The following is a 23603-nucleotide window of genomic DNA, read 5'->3' as shown; positions in this document are numbered from 1 at the left end:
TCTGAAATCTAAAATTATTTACTTCCAACTAAAATGCAAACCACTTTTCTGCTTATAAGGAAAATAAAAACTTTGCTTAATTTAAATTACTCATGGTCACCTGACCAACTCATTTTGCTTCTTTAAAAACCCACTTTGCCCAATGTTTTAAAATATCTGAATAGTCAGTCTTTGTCTAAATTTCTTGTAATAAATCACCTTAAGGTTTTGTCCAAATTGCAACCAACACATTAACTTCCAGCAGCACCTAGCCATGTAGGCAAACCCTGGGTGTCAATGTTTGTGGCAGTCGAAGCATTGAAAGGTGACATACAGCAACACATTAAACAGTCTTATACTTTAGTGTTTTCTCACATACGGCCGAGAAAAACCAATCTACAAGAATAGCCTAAGTAAGAACCCTTATTTTGTAATCTGGGTAAACCGCCCCTTCAACCTTGTAACTTCCACCTTTTGCTGTTGATGAAATGCAGGGGTGGTATTGCTGGTTCCCCAAAAGAACTGGGAAAAAACAGTGTTCACTACACAAGTAGTGATTGGCAGGTTTTTTGCACACACCCACACAAGCTCTGGTATAAGAGATGACTGCCATCACACAGACCAAAGACCTGGCTGTTACAGCACCTGCTGCGTTGTTATCGGGTAAGATCAAATTGACCTATTATACTGTGATTTATACATTGCAATAGGGTGGAACAAACAGTTTTTTTTTCTTTTTTAGATATCTTCCATCATGTTGAAGGGTAGCATGCTGATGTTTATCCTCTGCTGCCTCTGTGTGGGGATAAGACGTCTAAATGCAAAGACGGTGAGAAACTACTGTAACATATCACCACCTTGTAAAATGTTTTGTATACTGAATAAGAATGTTGTATTCTCACGAAGTCCTATAATGTAGCTCCCTATGCTTTATACCAAAACGAGGGAGGTTAAAGATCTGTAGTTCATGAGTGCAAAAATATTAAGGTTATTGGTAATTTAATCAAAATTAAGTCTGTAAAATGTTCTGATTAATAATTTCTTTGATATCAATCAGCTTAATTATATTATATAAATTTGATTAAGTTGGGCCATCAAATACAGATTTACAGTGATGAGAAGTACCACTCAGAAAATTTAAATAATATACAGGCTTCTGCTATGTTAATCTGTCTCTTGAGACCCCAAACTTTATGGAGCTGCCAGAAAAAATAGTTTAGTAGTCAAATTTAACTATTAGGTGTCATAAAATGAAAAGGATCCACTAAACATTACAATTTCATTGTAGAATCTAAGCCCTGAAATTCCCAGAAAGATTAGAGGACATCAGTGTAATTCATAGCAAGAAGACAAGACTGTTAATCTTGCAGCCCTGCATCTCAAACTACATGTACTTATTTTACTACAGTTACCTGTAAACAATACCACAGAGGCCCTCCTGAAAAGTTCTGATGTTAAGACGACATCTCTAAACTCAGGACCTGTGGATCCTGTAAATGCTCAGAATACCTCACTGAAGTTATCTGGCGCCTCAGTGCAGGATCCATCAGGTCGGTCCTGGATTCTCACAATCCCTCTTAGCATGTCTCTGGACTCTGTCGACGACATGTATCACGGCTGCTCCCATAAGATGCTGATCAGAGTGAAACGTCAATACCTCCCAAGGAGCACCAAGGAAGATCTGCACTCCACATACACTAAACTTTGTGCCTTCAAAGCCATGAAGAATAAGGACGCCGATGACCTGCTGTCCTGGAATCACTTCAGGGCACTGTGTGCCTACACAGCGGGAGCATATGGTGGCCTAAACAGAGCAGTCCGCAAAGGGAAGGCCTCATACAAAACCTCGTTTGAGTTCCACAGCCTCCACTTCCTGCTGTCAGATGCCATCCGGCTCCTAAAACTCAACCAGAGGTACTGCTATAAAACCTACAGGAGAAGCAAACTGCTCTTCAGCGGGGAATCTGGACAAACCATGCGCTTTGGTTCCTTCGCCTCCAGCTCACTCAACAAGGACCTGCGTCATTTTGGGCGGAGGACCTGCTTTGAGATACAGACATGCTTTGGTGCCTACCTCAAGTCCTACACAGAGTTTGACTCAGAAGAAGACGAAGTCCTCATTCCTCCATATGAGATGTTCAATATTGTCTCTGTGGACAAGTCAGGAGAGAATGATCTACAGTGTGAGGTCGTCTTCAAACTTGAGACTGCTGGAGTTTACAGCAGTCTCAACTGCCAGGCTGCTGGCCTTTTTTAAAGACTTCACACCATTATTTTTATACATCACTAATTGTTACTGATTTGTTTCATTCTTGAATTTATTAAAATATTTGTAATTACTTCAAATGATTGACTACTGTATTACATAATATACAATAGAAGGCACACTACTGCAGCATATTAAAGGAGTCATTATACTCCTTTTCCACAAGTCAAGCTGAATGTTTGCTTTTATTTGCTCTTATACCTGATTAATAAAATGATGTGCAATAAATATGGGTTTTCTATTTGACAGGAAGAGAAGAGGTTGCATGTTTTTGTTTCAGTAAAAGATGTGAAACACTTTCAGTGGGCTTAAATGGTTTGGTATCTGAATGAACACCTGGACCCCTTTTTAAATAGACAGCAGGTCTACTTCACAAATAAGAAATAAGACCGAGACGTGGCTTCATAATAAATACCTGAAGACTTTTCAAGAAATCTTTATGTATTAAAAAATAGAAATGTAAACCCAGCCTGGATGATTCTTTTAATTTACAATAAACACTATAGGTGTGGCTGACCAGTAGATTGCTAACTTTAAAAAACTATTTATAAATAAGCATGAACAGCAAAAAAATTTGTCTGACTAGGAAACTGTTTTCCATTTGTCCACCCATCGTTCATATTTAGATTTCTAACTAAAATGAAAGGAAGTAATAGGGAAGCATAATCACACTGTTTAATAGAATCTGTCCATGATTTATTCAATTCATGTTACAAAATGTTTTTTGACACATTTAACACATTAAATCTCATTCTGATCAGTGAGGAAATCAGAATAACTCCTGAGCAAACCCATAGCACCAGTCCTTTTATCATCAAGTGAAATGAGTGATCTTTTAATGTTTCGACTTAATGACCGTGAACACATCGTGGTACATATGACTGAAATCTGCGAGGACTTCGCCTGCATTTGGATTCAGCCACAGACGTGTGTCCAAAAACATAAACTTCCTTCTCAAAATTCACATTTTTACTTCACACAAGACAGTGTTTTTAAGTTTCAATATTTGACTTCCCCACAGCAAGACTGAATCTATGCGCTACAAAAGAAACAGGAAGTGTAGCATTAGGCAGTGGACCAGAGGGGAAATCTGCAGTTATTTCTAAAAATATACAGTGAGAGTTAAGTTGAGGTCAACGGCTGTTTAAAATAGACAAGACTTCTGACAGACTGAAAGTCTTTGTGTGTTAAATGGAGAGTGATATGGCCCCTTGTGTGTGATCAAGACGGAGTGTTTTATTAATTAAATAGAAAAACAAATGCCATAGAAAGACAGCTTACGGGAGAGAGGGTTTATGAAAGGCTAAACCTGTAACAGTCAGTGTTGGCGTGTGTTGCTACATCTTCTCGTAGGTGAGTTCATGTCCACAGGTGGTGCAGGTTTTCTTGTAGAGGTCCTCCTCGGGATCCACCACCTCCTCTGGTCCATACTGATGTTGGTGAACGCTGGTGTCTTTGGTCCACATGCTGCTCCTCACCGCCCTGCGCAGCTCTGACATACAAACAGACATACGACACATTTGGAGTTGATGCTGGCTCTTCCTACATGTTTGATGTTTGGGTATTTATATATAACAGGAAACCAACCTTTGACCTTCTTGTTGAAACGTTTTTGTTTCTGCACCTCTCTGTTCTCTTCTCTCGTCTCTTTGGCCTCCTCTAGAGCCTCCTCTGAACCCCACACCTCCATACATCTCTTCTCCACCTAGGCACCCAAATACACACACACACACACACACACACACACACACACACACACACACACACACACACACACACACACACACACACACATGACCTCGTATGCAAAATATACATTAGCCTTGGTACAGAGTTCAATATTGATCATGCTAATTTCAGTTCACTTAAGCATGCTGATGAGCTTTACTGCAGAAAGGCGATACTATATCTCAAGCACGTGTTATCTCCTCAGAACTGGTCAACAACCTCCTTAGAAATAAATAAAAGTCCATAAGACGAAAGCTTATCATAAAAAAATAGTAAGATTTAATGCAGCTGATAATGTTTAATGGACAAATGGTTGAGATTGCTGACCACAGAAATGTTCACAAAGCCTCCAACTGGTACATGGCCCATGAAACTAAATGTTCTGGAAACAGTGTATAACAGCCTGACGAAACACAGCCTCTCTTTGAACATGATAATGGGGTGCAGTAATGTGAACACTGAGAGGAGGAACACGATGCAGAGCTGACACCTCTGCACACTTGCTTATCGCCCCTGTCTGTACCTGTACTTTGAGGTAGAGCTTCATGTCTCCCCAGCGTGGGTTGTGAGGGTTTTTCTTCAGAATAAACCTGAGTGGAGGTTCTCTCTTGTCCAGGTCACAGTCCTTCAGCAGGTAATGCTGCTTGGCTTCAGTTCTGGAGATCAGCTTATGTTTCACCTCATTGTCCCTGAGGGAGAAACAGTATATTAACCCCTATCAGTACTACTGTGTGTACTACAATACTGTATGCACTGCATGTTTTAAAAGTGATCGGACCATCATATAGCTTTTAATCTTCTCTGATACTTTTTATCCTCTGTGTTTATTCACCACCTTATCTCTCACTGGCGTTTATTTACATTTCAATTATGTGTTATTAAATTTTACAAAATTCTATTTTATATGTGTCTCATGCTCAGTCATCTGTGTGTGTGTGTGTGTGTGTGTGTGTGTGTGTGTGTGTGTACCTGCACTTGTCACAGACACACAGGTCAAAGCTGTTGCTGAGGTACGAGTCCATAAAGGGTTTCTGACAGTCATCGCAGACCAGGTACTCTGGCTCAATCACTGGAGCTGAAGACAAAACACAAACACACTCAGCACACAGGGATTCAATAAGCATGCGCACGCGCACACGCACACACACACACACATACTAAAGTTACCAAACACACACACACACACACACACACACTAAAGTTACCAAACACACACACACACACACACACACACACACACAAACACACACACCTGGCTGATGCACAACCTTCCTGGTCCTCTGCTCTTCCTCTCCATCCTCCTCCTCCTCGATGAAGAAGCCGGCCCCGGAGTCGATGGTCTTGGACACTTTAGCCGTGGTTGCGCCCTCCGCGGCGGACAAAGGGCGGCTCGCTAGTCGGGCTTGCCGAAGCATCAACGCCCGCTGCCGGTTCCGCTCGATTTTAGCCCGCATCGCTGCAGAGAGCTCGGGTTTGGGACTCTGCTCCGAGCCGGGACCGGCAGCATCCAGTCCTCCAGAGTCTGGCGGGTCCATGCTGCTGTCTCAAACAGTCATACAGTCTCTGGTCCGAGCAGCAGGTCTTGTTTTGTTCCATTCAAAGTGTTGGACTGTTTATGTTACCGACCTGACAGATGCATGCTTCCGGCTCCTTCCTCCTCTTTCTCCTCTTCTTCCTCTACGTCTTTATCTTAAAGTTTTAGGCGCAGTACCGCCACCTGCTGCTACAGGACTGAAGGACCAAAGACCTAATCTTAGGATTTCTAACAAAGGTCTGCTGTATGTATGTAATGTGACAAACTAATTACTGTAATAAAGGTCTTAAATCCAGCTTCATATTCTTCTTTTTTTAAACAGTTTCACATTTAGTCTTAAAGGACCAGTGTGTAAGATTTATTTATTTATTTATTTGCAGTATCCGTTAGTGCAGTGGTTCTTAACCTTGTTGGAGGTACCGGACGGACCCCACCAGTTTCATATGCTCATTCACCGAACCCTTCTTTAGTAAAAAATAAAATGTGATTTTTTTACTGGTGCACAAAATGAACCGTGCATTAACATCACCTTGTTCAAATAACAAAACCAACACAGTGCATGAACTCACAACAACTTACCTCAGTGTGACTTCTGCTGTTGCCTTTGAGAGACCAGTTCAGATATGCGTGGCTTCACCTTGGCAAGTGCCAGTCTCATGTCATTTTCACAGCAAAGTCTGTTCCTTTTCTTAGTTTTTATGTCCAGCATCCTCGAAAACGATTGCTCACAAAGATATGTTGTAACAAATGGTATAAAAAATTCCAGGGCGGAGGCTCCACCGAACCCCTGAGACCGACTCACCGAACCCCTAGGGTTCGATCGAACCCAGGTTAAGAACCACTGCGTTAGTGTATCATATTGTCTTAAAATAAGCCTTTTATATCTACAGTGAGAGCAGGTCCTCTTCCATGGAGTCTGTCTGAGTGAATTTCACAGCCTGAGTTTTTCCTACATGCTTGGAGAGAGGGTGAGATATGGGAGAGTTTTCATTTCACTGCTACATAACACTAAATCCTACACACACTGGACCTTTAAAGCAATATTCAATATTTAAAATAATACTGGTTGCTGTAATAGTTCCTCCTGACCACACCAGCCAGCAGGCTATTCCTTAATTTTACTCAAATGATGCGAAACAGTCATCATTTTGTGTAAAATGATAATAAATATTACAAATTAAAGGTCCAGCGTGTAAGACTGTGTAAGTGGCAGCTAGTGATGTAGTTGCTGATTGCAGTTGATCCCCGGCTCCTTGGGCAAGATACAGAACGCTGTGCCAGCGAATGTCAGCTCCCAAAAACTGATGAACTTTGCATGGCAGCCACTGTCATCAGTGTATGGATGCCTGTGAATGAGTGAATGAGATATCTAGGGTGCTTTGAGACTTTGAGTTCAACATAGTGTACTCCATGGAAAACGACCCATGGCGTCTGTAGCTATAAAAGTCCCATTCTAAAGTAACAAAAACATAACAATTCTTATTTCAGTTGATTATATACTAATGAAAACATAGTTATACATATAATATATCCATTTCTGATATATTCTGTATAGAGGCCCCTAAATCTGACACACTTGGACAGCTACAGAAATACAAAAATAAGCAAGGACATACAACTCTATCCATGTAAGAAAATACAAATCAAAACGTACATATTTACAATAACTTTGTGTCTTTTTCAGAGAACGAGACAGTGTCTATTGTATGTCAATGCATATGTCAGTGCATGCCCTTCAGAAAAGTGTCTCAGCTCAGTGGTGGCTGATATGATGTCTTTGGCTTCAGCAGTCTGAGTTAGTCACATGAAGTAAGTATCTAAGCACTGAGTGGGTCTTCATAAAATATGATGAACTTTTCTGTTAAGAAGTGAAAATTCTTCTCTTCCTGTTTAATATTCATTCATCCATTGATGTGTTCTTGTAGGAAGTGGGAGTAGCTGCATTAACTTATGAGGAGGCTGTCCCTTCTGCTCCAGTCCTGGAAAACTGCTCTTGTATGGTGCTGTTCTACATGTCCATGAGTGTTGGCACAGTGGTTGGTCACTAAAGGCTTTATTTTAAGAACCTGCAAGGCTTAAATCAGGGTTTTATTTTACTTCAAAGCCTCATCTTGAATCTTGAAATTCTGAGCCATAAACCACATCATGCCTCCAGGTTTTCAGCTTTTTTCTGTCATACCAGAGGGTAGAAGACTTTCATTTAACATTTTCACATGAGAAACTGGGATTGTCGCTTGCTTGCTGGTTGGCAGGTACAACAGTGAGTTAACATTCTCAGTTGTCAGCGAACAGAAGCAGGCAGGTGAGTTTGTCCTTTATTGGCTGTCCTCGGGTGTCCAGTGAATCCCTGTTGCATCACACCAGTCATGGCAGCAGGCCATGCATGCTCCTTTAAGAGGCTTGTGTCAAAGTAAAGTAGATCACATCCTGATAGATGACACTGCAGATCTAATCGGTGCAGTGAGGTGACTTAAAGTGACTTTTTAAAGTGGTTTAAAATAGCTCAACTATTACTTAATAATGACATGTTTAAAACCATTTTTTAAAATTAAAAATATATCAAACTAATATGAAGGAACCACACGACGACGGGTCCTGACCCCAGACAACTGGTGATAAGCATCTACAGCCTGGACCATCAGTCACAGTTTGATATCAACTCCAAACAGCAACAGTGAAAATTTGAGTTTTCATTTATTTGATCAACAGTTTATACAGAGTTGAATGTTATATATGTTTTTACAGTATTATACACAGTTCAAGTAGTACATGAGTATGATTTGCATAACGTACAAGGGAAATACAAAAGCATTTTACCATTTGTCACAGTATTCCGACTGTTCAGTGATGGATTCTTAAAGATATTTCTAAATACACTCATTCATACACACATTTCTCACATTCACATCCATCAAAGCATGAAAGATTTAGAAATGACGCTGCATAGATGGCTATACCGGGAGTCTGAGAATAAAAGTTGTATTGAGGAGGACTATGATTACATACAGGTGCTTATATACAGTTCACACATCTTTTATACACATAAACACACAATAAAACACAATTTTTTTTAAAAACTGCAAGTTAGTAGTTGGGGGCAGTTTTATAGAAATTCTCATCATCTTCATTTGGACAAAAAAAAAAGTTTCAATTTACGAAAAGATTCAGATTTTAAAAAATTAGTTGGGTTAAAATAATGACACGAATGACATGATGAAATTATACTTCCATAGCTAAAACCTAAAAAGGAAAAATGTCAAACAGAAAGAAAACGCAAATGCAAATGAGTGTTATTGGACAACAAATATAGTTTATAATTTATTTAAATTATGCATTTATTGTTGTGAGGTTATACTAAAACACTTTAACATTATTATCAGAAATGAAAAGTAGAGGAGGATGTTATTCAGAGATGTCTACAATAATTTTATTGATGAATAAAAGGAGAATAAAATATAGGAGCTCCTCAAATATCTGACATAGACAGCAGGCAACATATGGGAATTAATGACTGATGATGTGCGTTGTAGCTTGCATGAGGGCAGTTCAGCATGCAACAGGAGGTTAAACTGATGAAAACAACACTGACTGACTATTTGGCCAAATGGGTCACTATTACATCTATTATTTTGTTTCCTTCTGCCTGTTGAGAGGGCAGTGTGACTCTGCTCATAGGAACAAAAGAACAAAACAAAAAAAGCCAAAATCTGAAAGAGGAAATGTAATAATGGTAACGGAAACAGATATTTCGAGTTACTTCTGTATTGTTTTTTATTCTTTTATTGTTTAATCTTTTTTGCAAACCTTTCAGAATATTTCCAGCAGTTTAGTCGATGGAAAACACACTTTTTGTGACATAATCATTTTCTATCACAGCAGGACTCTTCTGAGTTTTTGCGATTAGAAGAAAATTAAATTGACAAATAAAAACAAAACCAGTCCATGCTTTGTTTTAGAATACTCAATGTTTCTTTTAACAGTTTCATTCAAAGCTTTCATCTTATATGTCACACAGGGAAGTAGTATCTGAATGTAGCAACAATTGCTCCATATTAGGCCTGTTGCGTATGATACAAAAGGCCTACAGACATGGAGAATGAGGAAAAATATATACATGTTATACAGTACACGAATTGTTTTACATCGAAACATTGCAAAGGAAACCGGGTGATACCTGTTGATATTGAACACTCCTTTTTTATAAATACATAGTTCAGAAGAAAAAACACTGTTGAGTTTAAAGTAAACACTAATCTTTAATCCACCACTTGCTCTTTAGAGTACCTCATCTACTGGGAAATGTGACACTGACCTGTTTATTACATTTTCATGTACGGAAATCATCCATTTTTAGTCAGGATATTTAAGTAATATATCTCTAAAGTGGTGTATGTAAAGGCAGACTCAGAAGCTTGTTATATGACAAATCCAAATAAGATAGTTGGGATATCAGCAGAAATATTGAGCAGACCTTAGGCCTTTCTATCTGTTTACACTGTATTATAACTATTTAGAATTTTTGTTTTCTATTATAGATATTTGTGGATGGGATATAAAGTATGAATTTCTGACAAATATGTTCTCAAATACAATGTGCTGATTTTTAACACTGGATATTTATTTTGTCTATGACATTGGGTGATGGGATGAACATAGTTAAAATCTAAAGGTATATTTAGCAGCTATCACGCATATGTGTTACTCCAGCCCTTTCTGATTTAGTTTTTTATTCCATACATGCACGATCTCTCCAGAGTTTCACTGTCCTTTAAAACAAAAAATAACATCTCTTTGAGCCTTCATATTCAGTTTATACACTGGCTGCTTGCATGAGTAGCGGAGGTACTTCTTATACTGCTGCACAGTCCTTCAGCTGAAAAACCCCTCCCCAAAACTCCCAAAATCTCTGGTGATCTTCAAATCAAAGTTTCCATCCCGAGTTTCAGCAGGTTTAAACCAGTAACTGCTACTGAAAGTAGTCACATGGTACCTACTGGGTGGTAAAATGATGTACAGGCTCACGTGCCACTGGTAGATGGCTTTTTGCAGCGTTGATTTACACACAATCTGTGTGTGCTTCACATTTCACTTGATTCTGAATCCATGGATACGTGCAGTCGTCTACTGTGTATGTATGTGAGACAGATAAGAGACAGTTTGTATCTGTGCGAGCATGTTCCCCACTTCTATAGTAAATCATGGTACAGCACATTTATGCTTTCTGACAATCGACAGGAGTCGGTCTTTCTCAGATGGTGACAGGACAGGTGATGATTTTGTCCTCCAGCATGACACTGATGATGAGGAAGACGAAGTAGAGTACGAACATGAGAAGTCCCAGGAGCTTGCTCATTCTCCATTTGCAGGACGCAATGGATACGATGACAAAAAGGAGCATGAGGAAGAGGAGGACAATGGCGCAGAACAGGCCGTTGCTGCTCACCTCCACCGGCTTGAAGTCATTGAGGATGTGGTAGATGAGCCAGGGGAACGGCAGACTGTAGGGAGATGAGGAAGCACAACAGAAAAGAGTCTTTTAGGTTAACTCTGAGCTTTACTGCACCGGCCTGTTACACTGTGTGTTCTCTTGTTGTTTGTTGCACTCACCCCACAGTGATATCAAAGATGTTGGAGCCCACAGAGCTGGACACAGCCATGTCACCAAGGCCTTTTCGTGCCACAATCACACTGGTGATCAGGTCAGGGATGGAAGTACCAGCTGCTAATATAGTTAGACCCATTATCTCCTCCGTGATCCAGAACGTTTCTCCTACCTGAAAAGGAGCAAGGAGTTGCTTAATGTTGCAGCTGCACAGTCAACAAAGTCAGAAACACTTCTGTCTTTTTCACGTGGCTCTAAACCTTTTTATCAGCACGAAAATGTTTTCTTTTGAGGGCAGTAGCTCAGTCTGTAGAGACTTGGCTTCGGGAAAATGGAAGGTGGCCAGTTTAACTGCTACCAAGTAAATCTTATTATTCAAATGAATTTTATAGATTTTCAAACAAACAACTGTAGTGTCACACTTGAGGTTATCATCAGTAGAGGCTGACAGATACAGAGTTTCAGAGAAGTGGTAGGACAGAAAAACATTAGTGGCACAGCTTAGACCAGCACAAGCCATTCTCCTACATGCTTTTGGTATCTGGGTACCCATAACCACAGTTGGTGCCACAGGTTAAATGGTATGAGTGACAGGCTGAGACGATAACGATGAAACACCACACGCTCTGATTTATATTCTACCATCACTTTTGCATGCACAGCGTTCTGCACCTATGGGAACTAAATAAGCAGGTGAGGTGAATCCTCCTCCTCAGTGACCTTGCACACATGACCTCCTGCTTCAGGTCTGTCTTTGCATTTGCGTCGTTAAAATAGAGCGTTACAGGCTGTAGATCAAGGCAGATTAGCTGGGATTAGCTGCCCAGGTCACACATTCAACACCCTGACTGCTGTACTCTCATAAGAAAGGCCTCAGGAATAGAGTAGAATAGAATAGACTAGAATAGTAGACCTACCTGGTGAGCCCACCAAACCATCAGGTAGGAGAAGAAAGCAATCCAAGAAATGGCGCCAAGGAAAGTGATGGGGAAGAACTTTTCTGAAGTCTGAAAGAAAAACAAACAAACAATAAAAACAAAAATGATTTAATTGACCACTTCAGTCAAATAACTACTCAAACAATCACCGGTCAATAACCTGGTATAATTATTATACAGCATTTAAGAGTAGCCAAATTGCTAAAATAAAATATAAAACAAGACTGAAACCCGCTATTACACCTAAAATTGTAGTATGTGTGTGTGGTCACCTCTCTCCTGACGTCAGGCAGTGTGATCCATAGTGGAAGAACGATGGGCAGGATGAAGAGGTAGGTGATCTGTTTCCTGAGGGTGTCAGGCCAGGCCAGGCTCAGAGGCTGGTCTTCATCCTCCTCTTCGTCAGGACCCTGAAGAGAAATTCATTACTTTACATCAACCGTACATATTCATATATTCATAATATTTAGACATTTTCAGTATCACTGAGTCAAACCTACTAATCGTGTCATTTACTATTTAAATGTGATGAAAGTCATACCTCTTCTCCTCCTGCCACGCCGTTCATGGGTGGTGTGACCTCCACAGCAACATTTGTACTGTTTGGGATGTTTTTATCCACTTTGAATAAGAAAAGGGAGAGTTAGAGTTATAAGAGAGTTTAATGCATTTATTCACAAAGACAGTATTAATTTGAAATTTAAAAAAAGATGTCTAATGACACCAAAAGAAGAGCTGAGACTTAGTACAATTTGCTTTTCTTGGAAGTTGTGTCTGGGAGAGGGCTCCTATGTTGAGAAACAAAATATGCTTGTTAATTTTCCAAATTCAAACAGTCTGTAAGCTGATAAATAAATTCACAAATGTCAGTTTTTTAATTATATTTAAGAAAATTTGATTTAATTAAGAAATAAATAAAAAAAACAATAGATGAATGAATCCATGGCTTGCTGATAAAAATAAATCCAGAAGTAAGTAAATAACAAAAATATGCACTTGGATGACAATGCTTTATCTTACATTTGATTGTAAACTACCACACTGTCTGTTATCTTATTAAATATTACAAATGTGCATTTGTGCATTGATGACCAATAAAAATGTTTCAAAGTAGCTAAAGTTAAGTGATAACTACAGACAGCTATTATAGCTTCTGTAACATCTGAGAGGTAAACAACAACAGGTTGTACATTTTAAAACAGGTCAAATAAAAAAATACAGTCGTATTCTTTCAGTTTTCTTTCTGATTTAATTCAACTTCTCTTGAATGATCAATTATCTAAAATGATTCAACAGCAACAGTTCTTGAGTAATTAATCATTTGCTAATTGATTTATCAGTTGAGTTTTGAGTGGCACAACTGGACTCCCACAGTTTCACACATCACTGTTACTCACCTATGCCGTTGGCATTGGTGGCCTCGTCTTTACACTTCTGCTTTGCCATTTTGTGAAGGATTGATGCCTTCTCTTTAAATTGCCCTAAAAAAAAGGGAGCTCAGTCAGGGCAGCATAGTCCCCTGAAAATGTGTGGTTAATTAGTGTCATGTATACATGCTCTGTGCTAGGGACTACCTGCAGCAGGCACAAATTTAGGAAAAAGATAGAGAAGAAATACTAAGACGTGGAAATTCACAATCTCCATCAAAACATTTTGATGATGACCTTTTTTTTTATGATGACCCTTTTTAACCATTAAAGACCACACGATCTGGGGGTGTTGTTTAGCTCAGTCGGTGGAGCAGCCGCCCCCATGTACAATCTTCCAAAAAAAATCTAATTCTGTGCAGAGAAATTATGTACAATGTCATACAATTCAGTTTATCTTCTGTGTTTCATAGTTTGTGATTATTTCACAATATTTTAACATTATATCTTGTTTTGGAGATTGTATTGCATTTGAATAATTTTATGTTTGTGTTGTGTATTTTGCATTTTTCCTTACCCGTACCTTCATCACTCAGGGGGTCCAGGGTGTGGATCATGAGCTGGAAGATGCTGTTTCTCATCAGTGAGTTGTGTAGAGACGCACAGCTGCCTTCCCTCTGCAGCCTGGGCTTGGCCTATCAAAATACAAACACAAATACAAAAAATGTTTGAAAAAAACTGTTACATACTTATTCCACATTTTTACTCCTTCATAAAATGATGTGATGTGTGGATGAAAAAAATACCCTGATTAGTATAAACCAGCAACTGTCAGAGGTGATCAGACCCATTTTCTATAATTATGGCTGATAAAGTGTACTGTAAATATAAGCATAAACATAAGCTGCTTTCTTAAAAGATGTCCATAGCAGACTCTGCAAGTTTACAAACACAGAAACAAACTCACCGTCAGCTTGTTCTCATCATCTGCAGGTACATTTACCTTCAGGGAAAAACAGAGAAAGAAAACATCATACAGTATAGATTTTCTTATATTTACAGATACATACAAATGCTTTATGCAATCCAATACTTTAGCCATGCAGCAACCACTTCACTTCAAACTGTGTGTGTTACATTTGATTACCGGTACATTACTACAGTAGCAGGATGGGGAAGAGAAAAACAATTCTTACAGTTTCAATAAACCAAGACCATGTTCATCTAAAGTTTGAAGTGAAAATGTCTTCAAACCTCTTAAATTTACTCAGACCCAGTACACAAAGAATACACACAGACTCCTTAAACAGTGATACAGATTTTGTTTGATCTGCTCTAATTACTGCAACCAAATATTTGAACACATCATGCATCATGAAATATATTGTTTTCACTTCAGTGGTAAAGACAGGTAGGAAAGATGGTGTGAGCTTTTTTTTTTAACCCACAATATGAAGATGAAACATGTGTATTACTGATAATTTGGTGGATCTATATAGCACATTATATAACACACACACACACACACACACACACTGTCCCTTAATTTCCGTGTGTGTGTGTGTGTGACATCACTGTCACTGTGGGAGTGAACCAGTGCCAGAGGTTTTGGGTCTTGTTCCAACGTGAAAACTACAGGGGAGGACTCACACTAATGTCAACCCCAGCCATTTCTTCAGAGGACATATACAGCACAGCAGTGTCATCACATACTGTAGTGAACCACACACACACACACACACACACACACACACACACACACACACACACACAGTCCACTGACAGAAAGACACTGTGCTGGTGGTTTGTTTGTTAAAGTACAGAGGTGGTCATTGTCAGCAGTGGGGAGGGTTTGGTGCGGGAATCAGGGATTTGGAGACCACAGATAGGAACATAAAGTTAGTGGGTAGACATTATTTCCAAATGTATATATACTATACTATCTTAACCAGTTAGTGATCATTGTTGCTTTGCAGTAGAGGTGTTTTACATCAAACTATGACATTCTGTCTGGGAAAAAACCTCATAATGCACTAAAAAGAAAAGTCAATGAAGAATTTCAGCTAGGAAGCTATTTTTAATGTTTGCTCCATGAAAGCTGCACAAAAAATAAAGCAAAGATGTCAAGGTGTGGCACCTACAGGTAATCTGAAAGGTCTTTAATTAATCCCAAAGGAAACAACAAATCAACATTTTCTTAGATCTCTCCTGGTCTGTTGCTATAGACAGGTCACTCACTCAGTCACTCACTTGCATCCTCGTAACAAGTTCACAGAACTAAAAGGGGCTTTCTAAAGTGGTACAGCAACTAGGCAGTAAAGGTCTCGTCAAGAGAGTGACAGATGTTCATTAATGGACTTCAGGGATAAACTGATCAGTCAAAGCACACAGCGTTGATAAAAATGATGAATGCAGATGGATAAGGGACATTTTCCTCAATATAACTGAAATCACTGAAAAAGCTCATTATTATTATTATGATTAACATTAATAAGAAACTGCAATGGCACTATGTTGTACACTTCCGATTACACTTCAGATTATAGGAACAAATGTCGTACAAAGACAGTATCAGAAGATCACCAGGCAGAAAGGTGGAGGGTTTTGTTGTTGACACGTTTTCATGATGTAGGCCTCAGAGTTTGAGCAGTTAATCCTTTTAGCTTGCATTTGACAAAGCACCTGCTGCTGTTATGGTATCTATAGCAAGGCCAAAGCTATTTTTTGTTTTCAAAGGGGTATCACTCCTATAGACTTGTTACATTTGTCTGATCCAGATTTGTTAGAGCAGGTATTACATGATGAGCCCCTGGCTGCATTTTATGAAATCATGATTTTTATTCACCTGTAAGTTTACACGCTCTAATATTCACGTACTTAAATTAATCAAAATCAGCCACAACACGGGCTATCATTTCAGAAATGTGTCGATACGAAACCTATGCTGATTTCTTTTCACTTTAGAGTTGCTACTTTTTCATATAATCATTTTCAATCATTAACAATCAATTAACAGATTGAATTTAAAGTTGTCTGTACTATCCATGTGATTTCTGAGCAGCGTGCTCTCTGCTCTAATAGCAGAGGCCAGCTTGGTATTAGTTCAGGTTGGTTCGTGCTCACATGGCTCCTGAGAGCTGCTTGGTGACAAAGGACACTTAACCTGCTGTAGAATCTACTGAGACTGAAGCTGGACTTTAACGATTGTCCTTCATGTGAAAAAATGAGTTCAACTAGTTTAAGTAACACATCCATCAGACTGAAAAACAAAACTCTTGAAACTCAATAAAAGAAACTTGACAAATCATTAAACACCAAGGCGCTTTCATTTCTTGAAAAGGTGACGGTTTTATCACGTAATTGCACTACAGTTAATAACCTTATTTGAACCCACAGCAAATTAATGTTTGGTGACTTATTACAAAACACAGCCAATCTTACAATCTTTGTCCTTATTTCACATCATCATTTCCGCTTTAATGAATGAATCAGCAATGACTAATCACCACTAATCAATCTCAAATCAATTCCAGGCAGTTTTAATTGATTTAAACCAGAACATCCTCCAATGCCTAACATCTATTTAACCTGAAAATGCTAAATTAGCGAGACCTGAAGAGAACTGTTACAGAATATGATTCATCTCAATATAACATTATTTATTTATTTTGATTATCACAATAACACGTGCAGATTGGATGATGTATAGAACAATTACATTCGCTTATGCTGCTTATATTTGATGTATACATACTTCCGTTATGAAGCCTCATGTTGTAAATTACATCTTTTTATTGACTCAGTATAGTGCTCAGTATCTCCTGCTCATTGGTGTAATTTACCTGACTGACTACTTAAAGCATATGCTACAAAGAGAATGTATCAATTTAATTTAAAAAGCTTACATGGGACACTTTCTGCCATTAACAGCTGTAAATTAGGAAGCATAATTTCAAAATTCTTTCTACATTATGACCTTTTCTTTGGGGTAACCTTGCATGATATTTATTTAAAGACAAAGAAGAAGATTGGGCTGTCCAGGCCCAATCTCAAACATAAAACTCCCAGTTATCATCAGCACTATCATCACTCAGGCACAATTAGATCACCTCTCTCTCTCTCTCTCTCTCTCTCTCTCTCTCTCCCCAGTGTCCACCTGACTGTCCGAGCTGTGGGACTTAGCCAGGATTAATCGGCAGAGATCACCATTTTTAGACTGGTGATTTCCAAGCCTGCGTGTGAGGACCCGCAGCAACCTTTACATGCAACCGTGCTGTCAAACATTTCTCTTTCACTCTGTCAGCGAATAACAATCTTTCTTTTTAATATTTACATTTGTGCACAATTCCATTGCAGTCAGTAAGAATTAAGCACCGTGCTCAACAGTTTATGAAGCAGCATTTCGAGCAGGATCACAATGATCTGAGTCAGACCTGCTGTGGGACTGAAGCTGCAATCAGTTTGTGCTGATTTCAGAATATTACAAAGAAAAGAGTCAACCTTATATAAAAGAAGATTTTATAATTTATAGTACCTGTATCTGCACTATACTTCTCTATAGAGATATTTGGAAACCATCATATATTGGTTTATGAGGTTACAGATGCATTGTTGCATTGTGATCTATGTCTGGCACATGGAATTACAAACAGTATTTTAACATTTCATTAGTGATCTGCAGAGACTGAATGACACTGTGTTGGGCTGTATGTTTGCTGTCGTCACTGCAGGTAAGCGGTTGATCAGGGGATCAGAGAGGATTGTCGTCTTTAGTGTCATCAGCAAGCAAACCAGCACATCTTCTCTGGCTCCTTTCTACACTGCATGCATTGTATTTTCTGTGCAAAACCACCTGAAACATGCAAAAAACTGCACACAAAATAAAAACCGCACCATGTTATGAGCACAACTGCATGCTGAAGAAGGAGTATTCTCTTAGTGATTTGCTGATTCCTGCTCCCCCAGGGAGCATCTGACTATTATTAGCAGCTCTAATAAGATTTGAGAGGATTAACCCCGGGGGATTATTTAGCAGCTATCGACACATGAGGACAAGGCAGTTGGACATCAAGTGCTGGACGGACAGAAAGAGAAAAGCTGTTCTTGGGTTGAGGTGAGACAGCCTGATGAACAGCTGATTTTCTAGAAGGACACACATGTCAAACAGGTTCTGCAACAAACAGAAGTTGATGAATTTCGAAAAAGGATAACGAAATAAAAGAAATGAAGTGAAAATGAAATGTTAAATACAGTTTTGGTCTCCCTAAACATAATGAAAATAACTGGAAAGTGCTGTATTAGCTATTAGGTATTTATTCTATGAAGAAAAAAACTTAACAAACCCTTAAAAAAAAAGCAAGTCGTGCGTCTTGAGAAGCAGTTTTTTACCTCGCTTATAATTAGCATTACATGGGAGGTGCCTTCAGCAGAGATGACCACGTTGGAGGCTGATAGTGATGAGCTCATCTGTTGCCTAAAATTTTAGAACATCTACTACCATAAAAATAGTTTCCCTATTTCTAAGAAATGTTTCCAATTGCTATCGTATCTTTACAGTCTGTACATATTTGAGCACAAGAACTCACTTTATTGGCCTATGATGATGAGAAAATTAACAAAATTCATAATTTCCAGAGAAACAAAAGCCAGATCATGTGCAGCAGTGCACTGTATACGCCCCTGAAGAACTGGTGATGGGTGACGTCGGTCTAGGCTACAGGCAAGCTGCTCTAAGATCAGCCTACAGTACTTTAAGTATTTGTCACCTGAGCGCCGTATGTGATAACAACATCAGAGAGCAACAGATCTGACTCCAACTGCACACAACAGACACAACAAAAGACGGAGAGACAAACGTAAAAAAAACAAAAAATCTGAGTGTGAGTGTAAGTGTGTGTGTATGTGTGTGTGTTGAACATTTTGCATCACGTCCCCTCTCTGTCTTGAATCTTGTATTCATTCTCTGTGTGTTATTTATAAAACACAGCAGCAAGCAGCACAATGAACACTCCAAGCTAATCTCAAAATGACATTTCCCCATCATCTTCCCCCAGCTGACATGAAGTGGTTTAGTGATTGTGAAGTGATTGGTGAGTGTGTTGTCATTAGGTCAACATCCTGTGTGTATGAGTCACACTGTGCAAAACATCTCACTTCTAGAATATGCAGAGAGGCTTCTGTGTAATCTGCATTAGGATGATTATGCTCTAAAATTACGAGCTGAAATAGAGGACAAACAGCCTTCCCCAGAGTCAAGAGGCCACTTTTTCCAATGTCAGGTCAATGACGAGGGGAGCTAAAGGAGGGAGCGTGCTGATGAGGTTGAAGAGATGCTACAAGGATTTCTTGATTAATTTTGCCGTTTCACCTGCTTTCGACTCATTATATCATAGAGGACACTCTCTAAACTCTGTATGCTTCATAACTGTCTACAGTATTCAGGATACATTTTAATATCAGAATTTGCCATGGGAAGAAATCAATCAAAATTTCGAATAAAAAAAAATATCTCAATATAACCGGTGTGACATTTTGACTAATTAAAAAAACTAAGGACTTTAAAATTACTTACTTCTAACATGGAATTTAAAACTAAGTATGCCATATTATGCAGTATCATTTGTGTAGTTCGGACCAGTCATAGAACGCTGAAAACTTCATCAATACCACATTACGAAACAAAGGAAATGTAAACTAAATCCATGGCAAATGAATCTATGGATTCTTCTGAAGTATTCTGACATAAAATGTTTTAATCCAGGTAAAGTAGGGGCATTTCATGTACTTGCTCTGGTACATGAGTTCTATTCTGAGAGTCTTGCTGCACTAGGTTACTAAAAGTAGTGACTGAAGACAAGGTATGTTTCCAGACTTAGTCAGCACCAAGAGACTGTCGTCTGGCTCTGCATCTGGCACTGTCCGAGCTGCACAGGTGGTAGGTTAAGACAAATCTTTATATCCTTCCAGAGGGGAAATCAGGAGGGTTTGGCTGCCTGACAGAGTGCGGTCTGTTCAGCTGTCTGTTTTAACACCCTATCTGCTTCCTGTATTCTCAGGTTCTCAGAACAGGAGCACTACTATTCTTGGGTTCAGCAGCCATGACAGGTTCACTCTGTGATCTTATTCATCACTTTTCCCAGAACAGTCATCAACACAAGGTTTAAGACCCGCTGAGAAATGTCCACATCAGAAACTCACATCAAGAATCTCAAATGTTCAATTAAAGAAAAAAAAAAACTTCTGAATATGAGTTGAGATCTTCACTACTCCTGCTCTGTGGCAACCTAAAAAGTCACGTAAAGAATTAGAAACTCAGTGATTGTTTCTGATGAGATGCTTCTGTGTTGGATGGACGGTCAATCAGTGGTTGAGAGCATTGTGATAAATGTATAGGTGGATGGATGGATAAATGTAAAGATCAGCTGCTGGTGCACAAGATGGGGTGAAAGATGGCTACTGCTGAGCAAATGTTGGCAAGAGATGGAATATGGGAAGATGGATGGATTAAAAGAGTGATGGAAGGATTGACTGATGGATAGGTGGATTTACAAATGGATGTATGGATGGATGTATGGATGTATGGATGGATGTATGGATGGATGGATGGATGGATGGATGGATGGATGGATAGAAGACAGAGTCAGGCTCACCTTTGGTGCAGGCTCCAGTTCGACCACCTGGTTGCTGCCAATAAGGGTCTTCATGACAAGTTCTACTTTGGAATTGAACTTCATGAATGTCACATAGCAGGTGTAACACGACAGCAGGCCAATACTTTCCCCCACCGTGATTTGATTATCCAGAAAGAAATAGATAAGCATGAGCAGGCCAACGATATAGAATGAGACATCTCTGAAAAGAGGCCACCAGGTGAGGTTCAGCACCTCTTTGGAAAACAGGGCACACATCCCGATCACAAACAGGATGTTGAAGACGGCGGATCCCACAATGGTACCAATACCCACATTACTGTGGGAGACAAAGACTCCTATGACAGAAGTGAAGAGCTCTGGGGCTGAACCACCTGCTGCCATGAAGGTGGCTCCTGCTACATCATCAGAGATCTCCAGCTTCTCTGTGATGACGGTGAGTGCAGGAACAAAGAATTCATCACAGACAATGGCTAAGGCTATGAACATGTACAACATGCCAAACATATGAAGAACCACATAGCCCTGGCGTCTCTCCTCTACGCTGAAGTAGTCCGTTGGGTAGTCCCCGTGATTCATCTCCACTTCAAATGTTTTCATGGCCACTGGTGTGTCCTCTGGTGCAGCTGAGAGGTTGCTATACTGTAGAAGAGTTCTTTGGGGTACTGCTGTATCTGCTGAGCCCTCAACAGGTGATTCCAGCTCCTTAGCCACTGTTGTGACCAGCGAAAAGGCACTCCATGAGCAGACTGTGCAGACCGCCACCAGGCTGATGATAAAGCCCAGAATTCGCCCTGGTCGTAGCTTTCTTTTGACTCCCTGGTAGTGGTGCCTGGAGCAGCTGCTGTGAGGGCCCAGAAGAGGCGCAGAACTGGAGGACGCCATCATCTCTTGACGTCTTATGGGTAGTATGAAATCCATGACGTTTGGCTCAGGTTGTCAGGCAGAGTGCAAGTGTCTGGAGTCAACCCCAAAGCTGGGTTGGTGGTGTTGGTGGCTATGAGGGTGGGGGTTTGACAGGTCGTGGCAGTTCACCGATTTGTTTGCATGCCGCTCCCCGGTCTAAACACAATGGAAGCCCTGCAGTCTGATTCCAGGATCCAGCACATTCAAAGGCTTCCTCATATTACTCACTGCAAGACAATAAAAAGCAATAGTTTCAATGTAAGGGAGCATATGTTATGATCTTCCGCCTAATGTTTTCATTCCTGATCCATCCACTTACAGGCTTTGTTAGCACTGGCAGGAAGAGCATTTACTCAAGTATTCTGGTACAGTTTTGGGACCCTGGTACATTGCATTCTAATTTCTATGCTATTCCTATGTCACAGACAGAAATACTGTACCAGAAAATGTATCTAACAATTAAAGTTACTTGTTACTTGCCAATACAGGTTTGCTATTAAACTGTGGACTGTGAGGTCTATATTTGGGTCTGCACCTGACATTTCATTATTCAGTTTTCTGTAGGCTATATTCAAATGAATAATAATTGCTAGGCAGGTTATTCTTTAAGGACTTTTATTAAGTTGCTGATTTAAAAAGAAAGTCCTATCAGCAAATGCAGTTAGAGTTTATGTGACTCGAGACAATTACTAGTATGTTTATGTATATTTAAAATAATCTATTATAGAAATATATAACATATTTTAAGTCTGAATTCTTTGAAGTGGAAGTCCTTTAAATCCTACTAAATTGCTAATAACAGTTGATAGTAGCAGTATTATTAGTAGCATTAGTATTAGTAATTGTGCTGGGAACCTGCAGTGAGACTTCACCTTTAGATGAAGCTTGCACATTAGTGAAAGCTCATTAGGAAGCTATTTAATCCCTGAGAACATATACTTAAATTAGCCCCAGGCCCTGCATACTGATGCAACTGCACAAAGTCAAAAAGTAGACACCAACAAAATGATTAGTGAATTTGAGGGACAAATAAATAATAAACAAATATACAAATAACACACTAAAACAACACTGGAACAAACTCACACACAATGTTGAAACTCAGTCTCACAAATCCTGAACAATGTCCTGTCTTCTGCAATCTGCTATGAAGCATCTTTTTACAAATTTTAAAAACTGTAGGCATTTAAGATTCAAGCTAGACTCTGGTAGGACATCACATCAAAGATACACGACAGCTACACAAAAAAGAACACAAATATATATTTTTCCCATACCACACTTGGAAATCCTTCGTGCAGCAGGATTCCAGCAGGTTGTCAGGTCCTGAGTCACTGAGTGAATATTCCACTAAATTGAATCCCAAAGGAGAAAGGTCCCACGAGCTGAAGATCTCAACAGTAAATCCTCAGTGAGTTTTTCCTCCCTCAGTCGAAGTGGAGCTCCAAGACATCAGGTCAGAAGTCGAGAACCAAGGGCTCCTCCCTCCCACTCAATGTTCCTTCCCTCTTGATTGCCTCCCTCCTTACCTGCTTCACTATATCTCCCCTCTGCCTTTCCCCTCTTTGTCTCCTCTCCCTCCTCACTTCCAAGAATGAGGATCAGCACTGTCTATCACTATCACTGTCCGTCTT

The 23603-nt window shown here is 39.5% G+C and overlaps 3 protein-coding genes across 3 annotated transcripts; 1 reads left to right on the top strand and 2 right to left on the bottom strand.

Moving 5' to 3' along the window:
• The first annotated feature begins 494 nt into the window (after positions 1 to 494).
• Positions 495 to 2547, top strand: LOC104922310 (NAD(P)(+)--arginine ADP-ribosyltransferase 1). Its single transcript, XM_010735109.3, has 3 exons — positions 495 to 642; positions 722 to 808; positions 1388 to 2547. The coding sequence occupies exons 2-3, from the start codon at positions 734 to 736 to the stop codon at positions 2234 to 2236; spliced, it is 924 nt and encodes a 307-aa protein (XP_010733411.2). The 5' UTR covers positions 495 to 642; positions 722 to 733; the 3' UTR covers positions 2237 to 2547.
• A 355-nt stretch (positions 2548 to 2902) lies between these two features.
• On the bottom strand, positions 2903 to 5656 carry xpa (xeroderma pigmentosum, complementation group A). Its single transcript, XM_010735121.3, has 5 exons — positions 5226 to 5656; positions 4943 to 5048; positions 4497 to 4662; positions 3833 to 3950; positions 2903 to 3737 (listed from the first exon to the last, which is right to left on the bottom strand). The coding sequence occupies exons 1-5, from the start codon at positions 5506 to 5508 to the stop codon at positions 3583 to 3585; spliced, it is 828 nt and encodes a 275-aa protein (XP_010733423.2). The 5' UTR covers positions 5509 to 5656; the 3' UTR covers positions 2903 to 3582.
• Positions 5657 to 9318: 3662 nt separating this feature from the next.
• On the bottom strand, positions 9319 to 23358 carry LOC104922330 (sodium/potassium/calcium exchanger 2). Its single transcript, XM_019259490.2, has 11 exons — positions 23247 to 23358; positions 21064 to 22196; positions 14382 to 14417; positions 13992 to 14109; positions 13445 to 13528; positions 12797 to 12835; positions 12589 to 12668; positions 12320 to 12457; positions 12027 to 12116; positions 11115 to 11281; positions 9319 to 11005 (listed from the first exon to the last, which is right to left on the bottom strand). Exons 2-11 carry the CDS (start codon positions 21982 to 21984, stop codon positions 10756 to 10758), a joined length of 1923 nt encoding a protein of 640 aa, XP_019115035.1. The 5' UTR covers positions 21985 to 22196; positions 23247 to 23358; the 3' UTR covers positions 9319 to 10755.
• Between the last annotated feature and the right edge of the window lie 245 nt (positions 23359 to 23603).

This window comes from Larimichthys crocea, chromosome X (assembly GCF_000972845.2).
Source record: "Larimichthys crocea isolate SSNF chromosome X, L_crocea_2.0, whole genome shotgun sequence".
NCBI classification, from domain to species: domain Eukaryota; kingdom Metazoa; phylum Chordata; class Actinopteri; family Sciaenidae; genus Larimichthys; species Larimichthys crocea.
The sequence above is the reverse complement of the archived record's forward strand: the minus strand, read 5'-3'. Positions and strand labels throughout refer to the sequence as shown.

Bases quoted from the DNA above. Each gene is read 5' to 3' on its own strand.
- xpa (XM_010735121.3), bottom strand. From the start codon at position 5,508: ATGGACCCGCCAGACTCTGGAGGACTGGATGCTGCCGGTCCCGGCTCG. The intron at 3,951-4,496 runs GTACAGACAGGG...TTGGGTGCCTAG, and splicing joins AGCTCTACCTCAAAGTACAG to GTGGAGAAGAGATGTATGGA. The intron at 3,738-3,832 runs GTTGGTTTCCTG...TTTGTATGTCAG, and splicing joins TTTCAACAAGAAGGTCAAAG to AGCTGCGCAGGGCGGTGAGG.
- LOC104922310 (XM_010735109.3), top strand. From the start codon at position 734: ATGTTGAAGGGTAGCATGCTGATGTTTATCCTCTGCTGCCTCTGTGTG. The intron at 809-1,387 runs GTGAGAAACTAC...ATTTTACTACAG, and splicing joins GACGTCTAAATGCAAAGACG to TTACCTGTAAACAATACCAC.
- LOC104922330 (XM_019259490.2), bottom strand. From the start codon at position 21,984: ATGGATTTCATACTACCCATAAGACGTCAAGAGATGATGGCGTCCTCC. The intron at 14,110-14,381 runs GTGAGTTTGTTT...GTATTTTGATAG, and splicing joins ATGATGAGAACAAGCTGACG to GCCAAGCCCAGGCTGCAGAG. The intron at 11,282-12,026 runs GTAGGTCTACTA...GCTCCTTTTCAG, and splicing joins TGGTTTGGTGGGCTCACCAG to GTAGGAGAAACGTTCTGGAT.